Source organism: Trifolium pratense, linkage group LG1 (assembly GCF_020283565.1).
Source record: "Trifolium pratense cultivar HEN17-A07 linkage group LG1, ARS_RC_1.1, whole genome shotgun sequence".
NCBI classification, from domain to species: domain Eukaryota; kingdom Viridiplantae; phylum Streptophyta; class Magnoliopsida; order Fabales; family Fabaceae; genus Trifolium; species Trifolium pratense.
In genome coordinates this window covers 34,605,866-34,621,265 of record NC_060059.1, presented here as the reverse complement: position 1 = coordinate 34,621,265, position 15,400 = coordinate 34,605,866, and the positions used below count along the sequence as shown (strand labels likewise).

The window sequence follows — 15,400 nt, the reverse complement described above, 5'->3', positions numbered from 1 at the left end:
CAGAAGAAGTATTATATTAAATAAAATGTTTCGTGTGTTTAAATTAAATGGCGTTACTAAATGCTTGTAGATTGTTTCATTTAAATTAAAGTTATGTATGTATTTAATTTAAAATAAATATTATAACTAAAACCATATTTTATTCATATTTTATTCATAATGATTTTCAAAATAACATTGCATAAATAACCAATGATTTTGTAATAAAATTAGGGGAGAAAAAGAATAAAATCTGGGGGTGTAAAACTGGGTAAACAACAAAACCAACAAAAAAACAAAAAAGGAACTGGGCTTTCAGGCCTAGTAGGCTAAAAATAAAAACAAAACGTGTGCATCAGCAGAAAGGGGGTGGGGATAGCGAGCCTTTGGGGGGGCTGGGGGGCGCGCGCGAGAAACTTCTGGCGGGGCGCAAGTAATTCTGAACTTATGCACCATGCATAAACATCCCCCTTATGCATAATAACCTTTGCCGCGGAACGATTAAGATGTGGAGAAGGTTGTAGATGTCGTGGCGATGATTTTTTAATAATTTTTCACGTGACATGAGTCATTAATTCGCGTGACATGATTTTTTAATAATTTTTCTTTCCTTTCCATTATTTTATTTTAGAAAAACTGGACCTACAAATTGGGCCTCTATATTTACGGTAAATGTTATGTTTTATACCCCTAAAAAGATGTTTTCTCTTCCCACCTCCCGTGAATTTTTTATACCCTCAATATTTCAATTTTGCCCTTGCAGAAAAATTCGGTTCGCAGAAACCGAATTTTTACTAGTGCAAATTCAGAGTAAATTTCGGTTTTTAGAAACCAAAATTTGTTTTCAAGGCAAAAAAAAACTTCGGTTTCTACGAACCGAAATTTTTTCAAGGGCAAAATTGGAAAATCAGGGGGATAAAAGATTCATGGGGGTGGGGAGAGAAAACATCTACTAATAATACTATCCCATAACTTTTTTTAGGCCTTGATATTTTAGAGGCCCGCCTGCAGATCATGTTGCAACTGCATCTTGGTCGGGCCTGCCTAGTAGGTTTCCTTTCTTTATAGTTCTCCCCTGTGAAGGATCTCTTCCCGACTTATGGGGTCATACTACAGGTGTTAAAATCGAGCATGAACGGTTGCATACAGGCGGGTGTGAATTTCTAGAATTCTATCTATTTGTAATTGAAACCGTCCGAACAATTTTTGCAATCCTCCAATGTTTCATTTGTCTCAATCAGGTTAATTATCAATATCAATTTTGATATCACTAATGCCCCTTATACTCAAAACAAGCTTGCAATAGCCAAAAAGTTGCTATATAACAAAATATATAGAAAGAATATGGATTCTCTTCTCTTCGTTGTCATTAATCGTAGGACAAAGACTTTGTTAAGCTAGCAGTTAATTAGGTTTTAGATGTTGGATCAATCGCAACAACTTAGCTCAGCTCCTTGCTGCGCTTGTTTAATACTCTTACTCTTACCTTGCTAGGCTTTAGGCTTAATTTCTCTATTATACGTTGATGGAAATTGTCCCAAACATTGTTGTGTCTCATGCTCTTGAGTCTTGAATTCCTATTAAATGAATGAATGCTTTTATGTTAAATAAATTAAAAATAAAAAAAAGTTCAATTGATATTTTTAATTAACACACACCCTCCTAATTTTTTTAATTAAGGATTATGATAAGAGTTTAATTGTTGTGCACCGTCGATGTAAATATTTTTTACACATACATCCAATGACGCGTTGCCAAATCATTTAATGAATGTAACACATCATGTGTTTTTAATTACCATACATGATGTGTCAGTATATTATTAGACGCATGTGCAAAATAATTTTAGACTGACGGTGCATATAAATTAAATTCTTATGATAATATGTACCTTAAGGACATATGATAAATTATCTAAATAAAGATATTTAACGTTAAAAAGGTTGATCACATAAGTAATAAAAAAATATATTTATAATAAATTTCTTAATATGTGTCCATAGGGCACGCGATAACATTTTACTTTAACTAAATATATAGTTGTATCGCATGATTGAAAAGGGGGGTTTGAAAGTATTTTGTAAATGTAAATATACTTGTGGAGAAGCTTTTGCAAGTTTGATGCATTCAAGAGTCAATATGATACTGATTACACGGGATTTGGATCATCGCCAATTTTCCATCATATTTTCTCTCATTTTTCTTAATTCAAGGGTTGATTTTCTCTTCTTTTTATTCTTTGTAATTTATCAACCCTTGGATTAAGAAAAATAAGAGAAAATTAGAGAGAATCCAAATCTGATTACACATCTATAGATCAAATTTATCCTATTTTTTAAATAACAAATAGAAAAATCTACTCAAAAGATTGAAATAAGCAAGAACAAAAAAAAAAAGGAAGAGACAAGCGTAAAAAGTAAAATAGATCGGTGTAAATAGAGAGAAAATATATGCATTGTCTGTGTAAGTCTAGGATGAAACAATAGACCAAATAATTAAGCAAACCAATACTACTTTTGTCACACTAATCACTATGTTCGTGAGATCCGATTTATCTATCAATCTATTATGACTTTGTAGGACAATGTTAAATTTTAAACTTATAACTTATAAATTCATATTAAAAAAAATGTGTTTGATAAAAAAATTTCACATGAGTTTATAGTTTATTTTTACCATTTTATATTTTGATAAGATAATTTAAATAAATAAATAAGAAGAAAAGTTGTGGAAATAAGGAGGTAAATGCAAAACTAATTTATAAGAAAGTGATGTATGACTTTGATGACTCAAAAGCTTCAATTGTGGGTAATGTCGGTAATGAGCGCACCTGCCCCTTTTATTAGGGTGGAAAATAAGCCGTGGCAAGGGATAAGCCCTACAATAAGGTTCAAACATGATAATTAATTAATTAGCATCAATTTTATGGGTCAATTCTTTGGGCACAACCAAACATGTGAGGACAACGTTTGATACATTTCTGAATGTCTTACAACTTATTCCTGGTTATTATCTCTCTATTTTTTCGGTTTAAATTGGACGGATTTTATTTCAAAATTGACTCACGAACTCCTACTTTGAATTTCATCAATGGTGAAGATATCTTATTTTGTGTTTGAGATCCTATTTTTATTGTGACTTTGACTTTGGTTGAGTGCATTGCGACTTAGTATAATTATATTTTGTGTTTTTTTGACACACTTTGTTTCTCAATTGTTTTGATAATGAAAAATTTATGTTGATGGAATGATGTTTCATTCTAAGGTAGAGAAAATTTTAATACTCTCAGAGTGCGTTTGATCTGCTAAAAAATAAGGTACTGGATAGGACAACTCCTACTGTACTGTGTTTGATTTTAAAATTGTTCCTGGTACTGAACAAACTGGGGGTCAAGGGACAGAACAAAACTTGAAATTCTTGTTCCCCACGGAATTACGGGACAACTTTTTGTCCTTAGCACAAGTTGTCTAAAATACCAAAATAACCTTTTGTCCACCAAACATCGTACAACACAAAGTTTGTTCAATACCTTAAATGTTTGTCTTGTGTTGTTCTGTTTTGTACTGTCCTTTACTGTTCTGTCCAATATTTATATTTCGCAAATCAAACGGACCATTAAAGAACTTACAAAAATAATTACAGTTACTTCCTTTCAAGAACACAAGCAAACTTAAATTCAGGACCTCCTGGATTCAATATCTATCTTTTTATCATTAGACCAAATTCTTTTAAGTTTTCTCATTTGTTTTCGTATAGACTAAATAGTAATAATTTAAGCGATTAATCAAAAGACACAAGCTAAAATTTTATTTATTTATTTTTGACAGGAGGCATAAAGTAAGCTATAACTAATTTTATATTTGATTTTTTTAGCAGTTAGATATTTAATTACGTAAAACGTAGTTTGAAAAGGAACGATTATGAAAGTTCTTGAATTTTAGAATACTATGATCAATCAATGATTTGGCTAATATGTTTTGCACTGAAAACCATGTGGTATAACTTTGTAGAATGCCAATCTGAAAGCGATGTACCATGTGAAGTGATAGAACCTTCACCAAATAGAATACAGCACTATGAAATAAAGAATTCCTAAAAAATTCCTTTTTCACTTTAAAGAAAAGAAATACTTATAATCTTGTGTTTGTTATAATAAATTGGAAAATCAACAAAATTATCTTGAAAGACATTGGTTACTATTAATGTTGAAATATCTATCTATAATGTCAACTTAAAATAGTAATGTAAAATTATCAATGTAAATGTCAACTTGCAATAGTAAATCTAAGTTAATGTATTCATAATTTTAGTAGTATAAATACCACCATTTGGATCATGTAAAAGACACCATTGAGAGCAACAAGTAATCTCATAAAACTTCTTCATTCTCTCCATTCTCTTCATTAGTATAATATATATTTATAGTATTATAACTACATTAATATTTAATATCATTATATTAGTCCTTTAAGAATACTTAAATATTTGATTTTCTCAACACGTTATCAGCACGATCGTTTCTATCGGAAGTGATTTACCACCACTAGAAGGTCAGACATGGAACATGTCAAAGACATTTGCATCCCGGACAGTGGAACTACCCACACGATCCTCAAAAGTAAGAAATATTTCAATGATTTAAATTCTACTAAAGGTGTGATAAATACTATCTCAGGACCTGCTGATTTAATAGAAGGGACAGGTAATGCTATGTTCATGTTACCAAATGGAACAAAATTTGTCATTAATGATGCTTTATATTCTCCTAAATCAAAGAGAAATTTGTTGAGTTTTAATAACATATATCGTCAAGGGTTTGACACTGAAACTGTAACTGAAGGCAATATGAAATATATTAATATTACTAATAATATTTCTGGAAAGAAGAAAACCTTAGAAAAGCTACCAAAATTGCCTTCGGGATTACATTATACATATATACATAAAATTGAATGTAATTTGGTAGTAAAAGAAGACCCCAAAACTATGATTTTATGGCATGACCGTTTAGGTCACCCTGGCTCAACAATGATGCGAAAAATAATTGAAAGTACTCATGGTCATCCTTTGAAAGGTTTAAAGTTTACAAAAGAGGATAAACCATGTGAAGCCTGTTCTCTTGGAAAACTAATAACAAAACATTCACCAGGCAAAATTCATACAGAATCACCTGCATTTCTTGAAAGGATTCAAGGTGATATATGTGGACCTATCCATCCACCGTCTGGACCATTCAGATATTTTATGGTATTAATTGATGCATCTAGTAGATGGTCGTATGTTTGTTTATTGTCAAGTCGTGATATGGCATTTGCAAAATTTCTTGCACAAATAATTAAATTAAGAGCACAATTTCCTGATTATACTATAAAGAAAATTAGACTTGACAATGCTGGTGAATTTACATCAGAATCATTCAATAATTATTGCATGTCAGTTGGAATCACTGTTGAACACCCTGTTCCTCATGTGCATACACAAAATGGCTTAGCTGAGTCGTTAATAAAACGTCTTCAATATATAGCTAGACAATTAATAATGAGAACTAAGCTACCAGTTACTGTTTGGGGTCATGCAATTTTACATGCTGCAGCACTCATCCGTCTAAGGCCGAGTGCTGATCATAAACACACCCCTTATCAGCTTGCAATTGGTAAGGAACCAAATATTTCCCATTTAAAAATTTTTGGTTGTGCAGTATATGTCCCAATAGCTCCACCACAAAGAACAAAAATGGGACCTCAAAGGAGATTAGGAATATATGTAGGGTATGAATCACCGTCTATTATTAGATACCTTGAACCTTTAACAGGTGATGTTTTTCAGGCAAGATTTGCTGATTGTCATTTTGATGAAACAAAATTTCCAACACTAGGGGGAGAAAATAAACACATATAAAATGAAATAACATGGTATGTACCATCTTTATTACATTTGGACCCATATAATAAATCATGGGAAGAAAATGTAAAGAAAATAGTACACTTACAAGATTTAGCAAACCAACTGCCAGATTCATTTACTGATTTGAAAAGAGTGACAAAGTCACATGTACCAGCTATAAATGTCCCAGCTAGAATTGATATTTCAAAAACAAATGATGTAGCAAGTACATCCAAGGCACGCTTGAAGCGTGGCCGACCTATGGGATCCAAAGACAAAAATCCCCGAAAAAGAAAAGAAACAGAAAAGGTGAATATGATTGAAAGTGGTCCTGAAAAGACACTAGATAACAACAAATCCATGATTGAAAACTGTGCTCTCGAAGAAGCACAAAATGATGACAATGAGATCATTAATAATGAAGCTGATAACAAGAATGATCTCGAGATTTCAATAAATTATGTTAATACAGGAAATCTGTGGAGCCGAAAAGGTATGAACATTGATGAAATATTTTCGTTCTCCATTGCATGTGAAATCATAAATGAAAATGATGATCCTGAACCCAAAACTGTGAATGAATGTCAAAATAGACATGATTGGAAAAATTGGAAAGATGCGATAAATACTGAGTTAAACTCTCTTAAAAATCGAAAAGTATTTGGACCCATTGTGGATATACTTGAAGGTGTGAAACCTGTTGGGTATAAGTGGGTCTTTGTAAGAAAACGAAATGAGAAAAATGAGATTGTAAGATACAAGGCTCGTCTTGTTGCACAAGGTTTTTCCCAAAGACCAGGAATTGATTATGAGGTAACATATTCCCCTGTTATGGATGCCATTACTTTTCGTTATTTAATTGGTTTATCAGTGTTTAACAAATTGGACATGTATCTCATGGATGTTGTTACTGCTTACTTGTATGGATCACTTGATAGTGACATATATATGAAAATCCCGGAAGGATTTAAGATGCCTGAAAACTGAAAACCTAGAGAGACGTATGCAATAAAGTTGCAGAGGTCATTATACGGGTTAAAGCAGTCAGGACGCATGTGGTATAATAGACTGAGTGAATATTTATTTAAAGAAGGCTATGTAAATAATCCTATTTGCCCTTGTGTTTTTATAAGAAAAACAATATCTGGTTTTGTAATAATCGCTGTCTGTGTTGATGATTTAAATATCATTGGTACCAATAAAGAAATTAAAGAAGCAAGAGATTACTTAAAGAAAGAATTTGAAATGAAAGATTTGGGGAAAACCAAATTCTGCCTTGGTTTGCAAATTGAATATACTAAAAATGGTATATTGGTACATCAATCAAACTATACAGAAAGGGTATTGAAAAGATTCAACATGGACAAAGCCAACCCTTTGAGTACCCCAATGATGGGCAGAACATTAAATATTGAAAAGGATCCGTTTAGACCTAAGGAAGAAAATGAAACAGATCTTGGCTCTGAAGTACCATACCTCAGTGCCATTGGGGCACTCATGTACCTTGCCAACTGTACAAGGCCTGATATAGCCTTTGCAGTGAATTTACTAGCAGGATTCAGTTCATGTCCTACAAAGAGACATTGGAAAGGAATAAAACATATTTTTCGATATCTCCGAGGTACTTCTGATTTTGGTTTGTTTTATTCTAACAATACAAAACCAGTTTTACTTGGTTATGCAGATGCAGGATATTTGTCAGATCCACATAATGCTAAATCACAGACTGGATATGTGTTTACATATGGTGACACCGCAATATCATGGAGATCTCAAAAGCAAACACTTGTAGCAACTTCTTCAAATCATGCTGAAGTAATTGCCCTCCATGAAGCTAGCAAAGAATGTAGATGGTTGAGATCAGTAACTCAACATATCCAAGGAACGTCTGGTTTACCAACTGATAAGAATCCAACAATTTTGTATGAAGACAATGTTGCATGTGTTACTCAGATGAAAGAAGGTTACGTCAAAAGTGATAAAACCAAACACATCCCTCCAAAATTCTTCTCATTCACGCAAGAGCTAGAAAGAAACAAAGAGGTTGATATTCAATACATTCGTTCGAGTGAAAATGTGGCCGATCTCTTTACAAAGGCACTTTCTACATCAGTCTTCAAGAAACACGTACGAAGTATTGGAATGTGACACCTTCGAGACCTTTGAAGAAGAATTACCTAGGCTTGGTTAAGGGGGAGCATAATGTTGTACTCTTTTTCCCTTATTGAGGTTTTTATCCCAATGGGTTTTTCCTAATAAGGTTTTTAACGAGGCAATGTATGTTCCCATCACAAATTCGACTAAGCTTCAATAAAGCACCATGATAGATATTTCAAAGGGGGAGTGTAATAATAAATTGGAAAATCAACAAAATTATCTTGAAAGACATTGGTTACTATTAATGTTGAAATATCTATCTATAATGTCAACTTAAAATAGTAATGTAAAATTATCAATGTAAATGTCAACTTGCAATAGTAAATCTAAGTTAATGTATTCATAATTTTAGTAGTATAAATACCACCATTTGGATCATGTAAAAGACACCATTGAGAGTAACAAGTAATCTCATAAAACTTCTCCATTCTCTCCATTCTCTTCATTAGTATAATATATATTTATAGTATTATAACTACATTAATATTTAATATCATTATATTAGTCCTTTAAGAATACTTAAATATTTGATTTTCTCAACAATATTTATGTAATTCAATTATATCAACTATGCTTTGCTCCAAAATCCAAATTATTTTGCATCTCTAAGCTACGTTAAAACAAGCAAAGGATTTATCACAAAAAAAGGTATTATGATATCACAAACTAAAATTTAAATTTTGACCCTAAATGTACCAACATTTACTATTAGTAATGACCTAGATTGAGTGCAGTCATCTGATGTATAGGTTAGTAAAATCAAGACCGCTCAATAAAAATCGAACAATTTATACTTAAGAATTCGAATTTTTATATTCAAAAACTCAAAACTACATTTAAATCTAAGCCATCTATTTTAATCAAATAACTCTGATGTATTAACTATATTTTAACCGACTTTATTCAATCTATTTCCCTACACAATACATATTGAATAGGACAAAAAAGTAATCGAAGGAGAATGATAGTATGAAATTTTCATGTGCAGAAGAGCATAGAAGTTTCTTATGGGACACTATAAATCATGCAAATAGAATATGGGGGTAATTATTTGTCAGAAAAAAAGAAAGAATATGGGGTTATTTCTTATTTGATCCAAGATTAAAACCAAAATATGCCAAAATTCAACCACCAAAAGAGGCCAAGATTAATGTTAATTATTGATGTTGAGGTGTGATGGAAAAATGTATTTATTCACACGGTGGACCCCACAGTTGACACCACCCACATGCTATTGGAGTTTATATTCCAAAAAAGATAGACCTCACCAATAAAAGGACAATTAGAACAAGTGTCACACACTCCAATTTACTAAACCATAATTAACTATTCCTAAACCAAAAGGTCATACTTTACATTTTTCATATGTACCTAACCATATAACAAACCCTTTACTATCCTCACTTTCTCCTAATCCCTACAATTCTCACATCAAACCATAACCAAACAATTGCAATCATCATTTAATTCTCATCAAATCCATATATGGATCCTCAAAGTAAAATACAATTAAGGATCCTTAATTGGATCATATTACTTGTTTGTGTCACTCTTCCAATTGAAGCTATGGAATCAAGGAAGCTAGTTGAGAAGTGTACACCATGTGGTGACAATCCAATTTCATCACCACCTCCAATAATATACAATTCACCACCACCACCATATGTATATCCATCACCACCCCCTCCATCGCCGTCACCGCCACCAATAGTATACTATTCACCACCACCACCTTCACCAAAGAAAACACCCTCGGCAAATTGTCCTCCACCACCATATTCGCAATCGTCACCATACATATACATGAACGGACCGCCAGGGAACTTGTATCCAGTTGATGTGAATTTCAGTGGATCAGGAGCAACCCCTAGCGGTCACGGAAGTTTTGCCGGATTCTTGCCACTTTTGGTTTGTTTGATGAGCCTTCTAGCCTATTGATGATTAGTTTGAGATTAAGTTTCTCAACAAATGAGTAAGAGAATACATATAACATATATGTACTAAGGTAAGAGGCAAGAGAACTTAGTGCTCAAATTTTAGTGTTTAACATGTTCCATATGCTTTGGTTAATATGTGATCCCAATTTGTTGATCATGTATACTTAATTTCCTTTCTACTTTTGTTTTTTTGTAGTTTGTTTAATACAATAAATTTTCTGTATCATAGAGAAAGTGCAGCAATAAATTTGTATTGAAGTCTTTTTAATTAAGATTATCCTGTAGCCAAAATTCAGTTAAACTAAATCTCAACTGTTGGATTGGTGGCTTATGTGCATCTGATTCAATTAATTGGATCAAGATTTTTTATTGCATTTGGTTGGACTTAACTTGATGCATGTGCAAAGAAATTGTGATTTTATAATATGTCAATGTCAAATTTTTAAACGCTACAACTATCAGATGTCTAAAAAATATTTTTTTTAACAAGCTAATGATAATATGTATATATAAATAAAAGTCTCCTCAGTATAAGACGTGCCAAAGAAAACTAAGAAAGATTACAAAAGAGTCAAAGTACAAAACCAAAGTGTTGTTCGTCGCTTTCAACCATCGATAAGAAAAAATATTAATCTTATGTCCAACATCTGATGTATAAAAAATTTACAATATTGGTAATATATTAATCATATTCCAATTCTTAATTAGTTAAAATTGGAATATTCGAATTCAATTCTAAGATCAAACTTTAAATTATCAGAATCATTTACTTCTTTTTTTTTACCGTAGAATCATTTACCTTTAAAATGGGAGGGTTCGCACTAAATTTGTTAAGAGTACTGAGTGTTACTTAAAGTCACAAAATTGTTGAGTGTGAATGAATTAACATGAATGCATGTGGATCACCAACCAACTAAAGTCGGTGTGACTTTTTTTAATGGGATATCCGCAGTTTGCTCACAAATCACATTGGAGTTGTATCTAGAATCTAGATAGGAGTATTCCTATGATTTTTGAGTTTTATATAGTTAATTATAATTAATATAAAGATAATAAAAGGATAATGGTGATTAACACATGGAATGACTATATGGTATATACTCATCCGTCTCAAAATATAAGAGAAAATTGGTCAAGAAAAATTAATGTATTTGGTTAAAAATTTGGACTAAATACATTAACTTTGATTGACCAATTTTCCTTTATATTTTGGAACGTAAGAAATATAATTTTTCATAATTATAAGTTAAACCAATCTTTTAAAGGATCCAAAGTAGATTTAAAGATTATCTATCTCAAATTATGAATTTTAATATGTAAGAGTCGAGATCAAACTCATGACCACGTACTCATAGTATACAATAACAATATGTTGTTTTTTAGCTACAAATGAAAAATCAGATAGTTAAATTCAAAAATACGTCAACAGTCAAATCTTATTCTACTAAATGAAGTCGGCTACATGAATTAAAAATTAAATATACTACTATAGATGAACTCAGCTTGATTCAAAGATCTTGATTCATCATGCTGTCACATAACACAAAAGTTACTTTTTACACCTCTCATGGTAACAAGTACTAGTATTTTTATTTCTGAAACTCTCGTTTTCAAATTCATGTATCTTCCGACAACCTTATCACATTTTTCAGCTAAGAAAAATACAAGTTGTGCACGGCTCTTAGGTGCCTGAATGTCATAATCAATGGAATGTTACTTGACCCCTATGAGGGGTCGTAATAAATAATCTGGACAAAATTTTTTGGAAATTACTAACTTGGATGTAGCAACACCACCAGAAGCATACTAGTAGTACATTAGTTTGGTGGTAACAAGAATCAAAATCTGTGGATTTACAGAATTCGGAACTATTAAAATCAAAACTATTTTAAAGTGGACTTAATTATTTTGACTCTTAAAGTGAACTTATACTTAAATAAACAATTATATTGTTCACTTCTTAAGTAAAAAAAAATAAAAAATAAAAATTATATTCTTTTGAAAAGAATAGTGATCCTAATTTATGAACTTTTTCAAGGTGAGTTGTATTTTGTACTATAATTCACATAATCCTAATATTTAAAATTGATGATGTCACTTTTACCCCAAAAAAAATTGATGATGTCACTTGCTTTCCATGACCATAACTTCTGTATTGAATCTAGGGTTAGCATCTGGCCATTTAAAAATAAAGTTGTCATTAATATGCTAATGAGCAATATCAATACAAATATATACAATAAAAAGGGATTTGTCTTCCATTTTCCACTCAAATTCATCTTTTAGTCAATGTTTCGATCTGAAGTTCCAGCATTTTCAAAAGCATTGTGCATGTTGACATTCACAAGTTTGTCTTTGAAAAACATCCCAATGAATTGATAATAAAAAAAAAAAAAAAAAAGGATTGTTTATAATCCATCATTGATCTCAATTTTCAAGTAGTGAGACTTTTCAAGTGTACCATAATATAAACAAATAACATTGATACATGCAGAAGAAACTGCATTTAACTCACTCGAACGAAACTAGCAGGGATTACAACCCACGACATATCGGATACAAGTCCTGTTAGTCCCCTTGGGATTAGAATGATGGTACAATTGTTCATAGAGAAGCAGATCAAGTTCATACAGAGTAGCCTTACAGCTTTCCTTGCTATGAGGGCAAAACAAATGCAAGGAAAGGCAATACACTAAAAAAAGGATGATACAATACAGTGTCTAGAAAGCAACATTAAGCTCAAGGTAAGAAAACAAATGAAAGGGGGGACAGTAGAGGATGCTACAAAATTAATCATAATAATCATCATATCTTGAATAATCATCATATCTTGAATAATCATCATATCTTGAATCATCGTATCTTGAATCATATCTTGAATTTAATCCATAGTAATTCCTAACGGCTCGACGAAAATCCCTAGGATCATACCACCATGTTGGGGTATTTAAAATGGCCTTCTCCAAATAGTTAGGACGGGTCCTTCTCTTCTTTTTTTTCATACCCCTGTACATGCTTCCCAAACTTACCATGATACGCTTGAGTCGAAAACTCTTAGTTCCAGTAAATATAAACCTTATAAAGTCTGGAATTAACCTTTCAACTTCCTGGCGCATGATGAGATAGATATACTGGCAAAATAATGTAGAGGTTGAGCATTAAGAATTGAGGAATGACCTATGTTCTAGGAACTTTGTTTATCATGACAAGGGTAATTCCTATCCTATCATAAGTTTGCATATGAACAAATTCCATGCTCCAAAGCCTCATATATCCTAAGCACACTACAATTATCAGTGATTTACATTCTATTAATTCAGTTTAATTTAAAAATCATATTCCATTAACCAGAAACATCCCGTATAACCCTTTTTCGCTTGGCAACTTCCGCTTAAAATTTTCTCCTTTCATTTTTCAAAATTCGGAGTTTTGCAACAAAATAAATAATGCAACGAGTCACATATTTTTCTACATGTACTACACATCTAACAAAGAGAAAGAGAGTGTACCAGAGATATTAAGCCAATGGTTGCAAAAATCACTTGGCGAGTGTCGTAGCCATCATCATCAGATCCATCAGGACTGCCACCACTACCACCGTCTCCTCCTCCTCCTGGTGGCTTTACTCCACTTCCACCACTGTCAAAATATTCACCTTTCTGAATTTGCTTCTGTAACACTTCCTCTATTGATTGACCCTTAAATTTTTCCATCGCATTTGTAAGAGATTTCCATGGGGAATTCTGATAATTACATTTATAATGTTATCAACATTTAGGAATATTTTCAAACCAAAAAAGAATAGTTCTCCTTTACTTTGCAGAGATTCATTTAGCAACATTTATAATCTTGAACCCTCTTAACAACAGTTCTATTATTTTGGCGGTTCAATCACAATTTTGCCTCAATTCAAGAAATTCAAAGCAATCTTGTCAAATGGCAGCCATAGTGCTGCCGTGGTGGAAAAGATAGCATATTTTTGGACAACCTCCATAGGCAATTTATGAAAGAGATACCCGCCATATAGACTACAATGGCGCCATCGACGAAACTAAAAGCAATTGAACCATAACTCAGAGGTCTTGGTGGTTCACTTCTAGTTCGATTTTCAAAGCATTGTTGCTTACCCTAGGTTGTTTATTATAGCAATAAAAATTTGTCCCCTTCAATATTTGCCCTACATAATTTCCTATTAAGGGTCGCTTCTAACTTAACCAATGTTCTGAGTTCGATCACTGACTTAGGCATGCAACAAATGTTAAAACTCTTAGCGAGAGTTTGCCACCCATTTGAGCCTCAAAAGATTCGAAGGATTAGTCTTTGCAGTTGCGTGCAGAGAATACTCAGTTTACACAAAAAAAAAAGCTTTTTCAGATAAAACACCAAAAAAATTCATTTTGCAAACTCATGATTAAAATCAAAAGCATCAACCATTATTTTCCATCACAATCACAACAACAATAACAAACTAAAATTATAACTAACTAAAAACAAGTAGCAAAACAATACCTCATCGTTATTTCCTTTTCCACCAGCACAAATAGGTTTCAGAGATTTGAACCTAATGTAAGGTTTATCTCTTATACCAATGCACTGAATCCGAGGTAAAGAATTGATAATTCCCTTTGGCAAAACATGTGATTTATACTTTTGCACACAAATAATTCCAGGTTGAAATGCTAAAACTTGAGCAGAATTCATTTCTGTGAATCTACAAAATTCATATAATCAAGCTTCAACACAGATGATAGCTATGTTGTCAATTGCGCCGCGTTATCGCCGGCAGCAAATGGCGCTGGAATCGCATCCTCGAGCGCGGTACTGGATAAGGTAAAGAAAAATTCGAAAAATTAAATAAATGAAATGTAAAAGAAAACCTGGTGGACTTTGTTACTGTTTCTGGCGCCGATGAGCGACTCCGGCAGCGTTTACCGGTGAGTTGAGTTCAGTGGGACTGTAAGTTGTTTGTGATACGGAGCCAAACCGGCAGCGACTGCATTTTTTTTGTTTTTTATCAAAGTGTTGAGTTGATTAATGATATGATGAGATTGAGGCTTCTTCAAATGGATAAACATAATTTTGTATGAGTTTATTTTATATATTAATATTAAGAGATGTATTATTATTATGAGATGGAAAATGTTTTTTAGTAACATTTTTTGTTTTCTCAAAAGAAGGGGAAGAATTATGTGTGTCAATATTTGACAATTATAAATTATAATCACTCTATTTTTTATTTATGGTTAACCAATTTTTTATGAGAAATTCTTAGGTGAGTTCTCACCTAAGCATTAATGATTAGGCACAACCAATCATATAATTATAAATAATTAATTTATTAAATAATTACTAGTAATAATTAATGAAGTAGTCATTAAAATCAAATCTCTTCTCTAAAAATAAGGAAAAAAAAATGTGTGCATTAATTATTTTTCCAATCCCTC

At 32.1% G+C, this 15,400-nt stretch overlaps 2 protein-coding genes across 4 annotated transcripts; one reads left to right on the top strand and one right to left on the bottom strand.

Annotated features, from left to right (window-relative positions):
* Nucleotides 1-9,368: 9,368 nt before the first annotated feature.
* LOC123913642 (extensin-2-like) lies at nt 9,369-10,314 on the top strand. The gene has a single exon (XM_045964449.1). The coding sequence runs from the start codon at nt 9,505-9,507 to the stop codon at nt 9,955-9,957; it is 453 nt and encodes a 150-aa protein (XP_045820405.1). The 5' UTR covers nt 9,369-9,504; the 3' UTR covers nt 9,958-10,314.
* A 2,098-nt stretch (nt 10,315-12,412) lies between these two features.
* Nucleotides 12,413-15,028, bottom strand: LOC123901369. Of its 3 annotated transcripts, none has more exons than XM_045951627.1 (4): nt 14,834-15,028; nt 14,466-14,667; nt 13,466-13,654; nt 12,413-13,087 (listed from the first exon to the last, which is right to left on the bottom strand). In XM_045951627.1, the coding sequence occupies exons 2-4, from the start codon at nt 14,655-14,657 to the stop codon at nt 12,746-12,748; spliced, it is 723 nt and encodes a 240-aa protein (XP_045807583.1). In that variant the 5' UTR covers nt 14,658-14,667; nt 14,834-15,028; the 3' UTR covers nt 12,413-12,745. The 3 variants fall into 3 exon arrangements, with proteins under 3 accessions (XP_045807583.1, XP_045807582.1, XP_045807581.1); XM_045951626.1 differs by having other exon boundaries at nt 13,466-13,699; nt 14,466-14,676; nt 14,834-15,026; XM_045951625.1 differs by having other exon boundaries at nt 13,466-13,699; nt 14,834-15,025.
* Nucleotides 15,029-15,400: the final 372 nt, after the last annotated feature.

What these genes read in the sequence shown, in the direction of transcription:
- LOC123913642 (XM_045964449.1), top strand. Translation starts at nt 9,505, where the DNA reads ATGGATCCTCAAAGTAAAATACAATTAAGGATCCTTAATTGGATCATA.
- LOC123901369 (XM_045951626.1), bottom strand. Translation starts at nt 14,657, where the DNA reads ATGAATTCTGCTCAAGTTTTAGCATTTCAACCTGGAATTATTTGTGTG. An exon ending in GAAAAGGAAATAACGATGAG is followed by an intron (nt 13,700 to 14,465) that starts GTATTGTTTTGC and finishes TGTAATTATCAG; the next exon opens with AATTCCCCATGGAAATCTCT. An exon ending in CCATTGGCTTAATATCTCTG is followed by an intron (nt 13,088 to 13,465) that starts GTACACTCTCTT and finishes TTATTTTGCCAG; the next exon opens with TATATCTATCTCATCATGCG.